This window comes from Orycteropus afer, unplaced genomic scaffold, assembly GCF_000298275.1.
Source record: "Orycteropus afer afer isolate SDZICR_OR568_19922 unplaced genomic scaffold, OryAfe1.0 scaffold00387, whole genome shotgun sequence".
In the NCBI taxonomy this organism is placed as follows: domain Eukaryota; kingdom Metazoa; phylum Chordata; class Mammalia; order Tubulidentata; family Orycteropodidae; genus Orycteropus; species Orycteropus afer.
The window spans coordinates 1,335,130-1,337,834 of NW_006921974.1; the positions used below are offsets into that span (position 1 = coordinate 1,335,130).

A 2,705-nucleotide genomic window follows, 5' to 3' on the forward strand; every position below is an offset into this window, starting at 1 on the left:
TATAGGTATCTACACATATTTATATTTTGCTACATATATTTCTCTAAAAGGAGCTCTGGTGGCATGGTGCCCAAGATATTTGACTGCTAACCAGAAGGTTGGTGGTTCAAACCCACCAGCCACTCCGCAGAAGGAAGAGTGGGCGATCTACTCCTGTAAAGATTTACCGCCTCGAAAACACAAAGGGGGTAGCTGTGAGTCAGAATTGACTCTGTGGCAATGAGTTTGTTTTCGTCAGTATAAGAAAATACAATTAGATGAGAAAGGAGATACGTTTGTAGGGTTTTATCTGTTGCCATGTGTATTTATAAAGTCTCATTTAGAGGATTCATATATTTAAAGCATTAATAGTATCATGTCCTTAAAATGCAGTTTGTGTAAATAATCAAGTTTAAACTTTAGGTACAATTCTTAACTTTCAAACATTTTTTGTTAGGTTGAGGAACAAGCAAGCACTACAGAAAGAGTATTTCAAGACAGACAGTATCAAATTGATGCTGCAATTGTTCGAATTATGAAGATGAGAAAGACACTTAGCCACAATCTTCTGGTTTCAGAAGTATATAACCAGTTGAAATTTCCTGTAAAGGTAGGTACTTCTTTGTTTACACATTGAGCTTATGAATAAAAGAGAATACATTTGATTTTTCAGATAAAGATTACAAACAGATTAAAACCTCGAGCATTTGAAAAGGACAAAAGTTTTCATTTCCTATAGTCATGCATATACTTTAAAAAGAAATTTAGTTGACATCTGTAGGTAGCCATGACAAAAGGGGAAAACAATTTATGAAAGCTCTTAACTATTATACCTAAAAATAGCTGCTAAAATGAGTCTTTGAAACTTTTCAAGTTTATTCACTATATATATTTTAAACTTATTTGTTATTTTTGTTCTCCTTTAAATATTTTGGTATTTGACAGATTTGGTTTAGATTGAGTTGTCTTCTATTTAGTTAGCTTATATAAGTAATGTGTGTGTATATAATAATATATACTATATATGGGGTCGCTATGAGTCGGGTCCGACTTGATGGCACATAACAACAACATATATGTAATACATATTACTTACATGTATGTGTAAGATACACACACACACACACACACATATACATAAGTGTTAATTAAAAACTACATACAAATAGCTAGCCATTATCAGGGAGCTCTGGTAGCATAGTGCCTAAGGCACTTGACTGCTAACCAGAAAGCTGGTGGTTCAAACCCACCAGCCACTCCTTGGAAGGAAGTTTGGGCAATCTACTTCTGTAGTGATACCACCTTGGAAACCCAAGGAGGGGTTGCTGTGAGTCGGGTACGACTCACCAGCACATAACAACAACAGGCATCATCAGGCATCTTTTAAGAAGTTTAATGACAGTTCTGGTAAACTGCAATTGGTTGTTAATAGACATAGCCCAACGTACTATCCAACAGTAAATTTAATGTGATGTTTCACTGGCCTGTTTCCAAGTTTTAGAAGATTGCCAGCCCCTTGTGAGGATAGACATTTGATAGAGAATATGGATAGACTCCTGGCCATTTTGGTTGTTACTGACTTTGAACTTAGGTAAATTACTTCACATTGCTAAACTTGTTTCCTCTTTTGTAAAATGAAATAAAATAGTATTTACCTCAAAGGATTGTGAAGTTTAAATGAGCTCATGTGTATAAATAACAGCGTTAGATCTGGCACATAATATAAGTAGTCGATAGCTATTAATTACATAAGGAAGACTTTCTCTAAAACTTCCTATGATTTCAGTTTCTCCAAATCTAGCATTGCCTCGTTGCCACACTCTCACCCTCATACTTTCCCTAACAACCATTTCACCTTTAACCAGGGAGAGATTACTGGTGTTAGGAAGTGTAGGGGATTACTATAATAAAGAATGTGTTGATAGTCTGTTAATGCTTCTGATTTCCAGGGCTCAGGATTATTGGATAAAATTATGGCAGAAAATTTAGCTGTCCTGTCAGACTACTTTCCCCCTTTCCAAGACCCTCTTGATTAAGTGGCCATCTTACATATTCTGCAAAAGTCTATTGATAAGCAAAATTGTTTTATTTTTATAGGTTAGATAGTGGGCATATCATGATATTTCAGAGCTACAAAGGTGATCATGAAGATAATCTACAAGCTTTTTTGTTTTCTTTTTTAAAATTTTTATTGTGATTTGGATGAAAGTTTACATTACAAATTCCTATAAGCCTTCTTGATGATCTTTAAACTACAAGTAGGATGTAGAAGTCCAGATTACTTTGAACAGTTAAATCTGGCTTTAAACCTGAAATAGGAAGATCTGAACTTGAGGTGATACTTTACTACTTAAAAGAATACTACAAACTGTTTGTTGTAGTGTCCCTTAAATAGTGATTTTCCCAGTAAATTTTTTTATTTAACTTAGAAAACTGCAACCTAACTGTGAGAACTAACTTTTACCCAAATAAAGATCTGCTTATTTTCTCAAGCTGTCTTGTCAAAACTAAGTAGTACCCTGTTTCCCTAAACTATATTGTGTTCCTCCTGTGAAATTAACTCTGTGGCGAGTAGCTAATTCAGAGAAGACCCCTTTAAAACAGAAAAGTAATAGAAAGTATCATATCACAAAATCAAAATTATGGTACGGTATAATACATGTTTTATGTATAAAATGTAAGCTTTTCTTGGTTTATTTTCATTATGCTTTTTTAAAAAGTAAAAA

General features: G+C 33.9%; 1 protein-coding gene across 1 annotated transcript in view; it reads left to right on the plus strand.

Moving 5' to 3' along the window:
- The window catches only part of CUL4B (cullin 4B), a 51,234-nt gene extending 49,219 nt beyond the window's left edge, over nt 1-2,015 (plus strand). Inside the window, exons 20-21 of the mRNA XM_007953352.1 lie at nt 437-589; nt 1,929-2,015. Of these exons, the coding sequence (XP_007951543.1) occupies nt 437-589; nt 1,929-2,015 (240 nt within the window). The remainder of the gene's footprint in view (nt 1-436; nt 590-1,928) is intronic.
- Nucleotides 2,016-2,705: the final 690 nt, after the last annotated feature.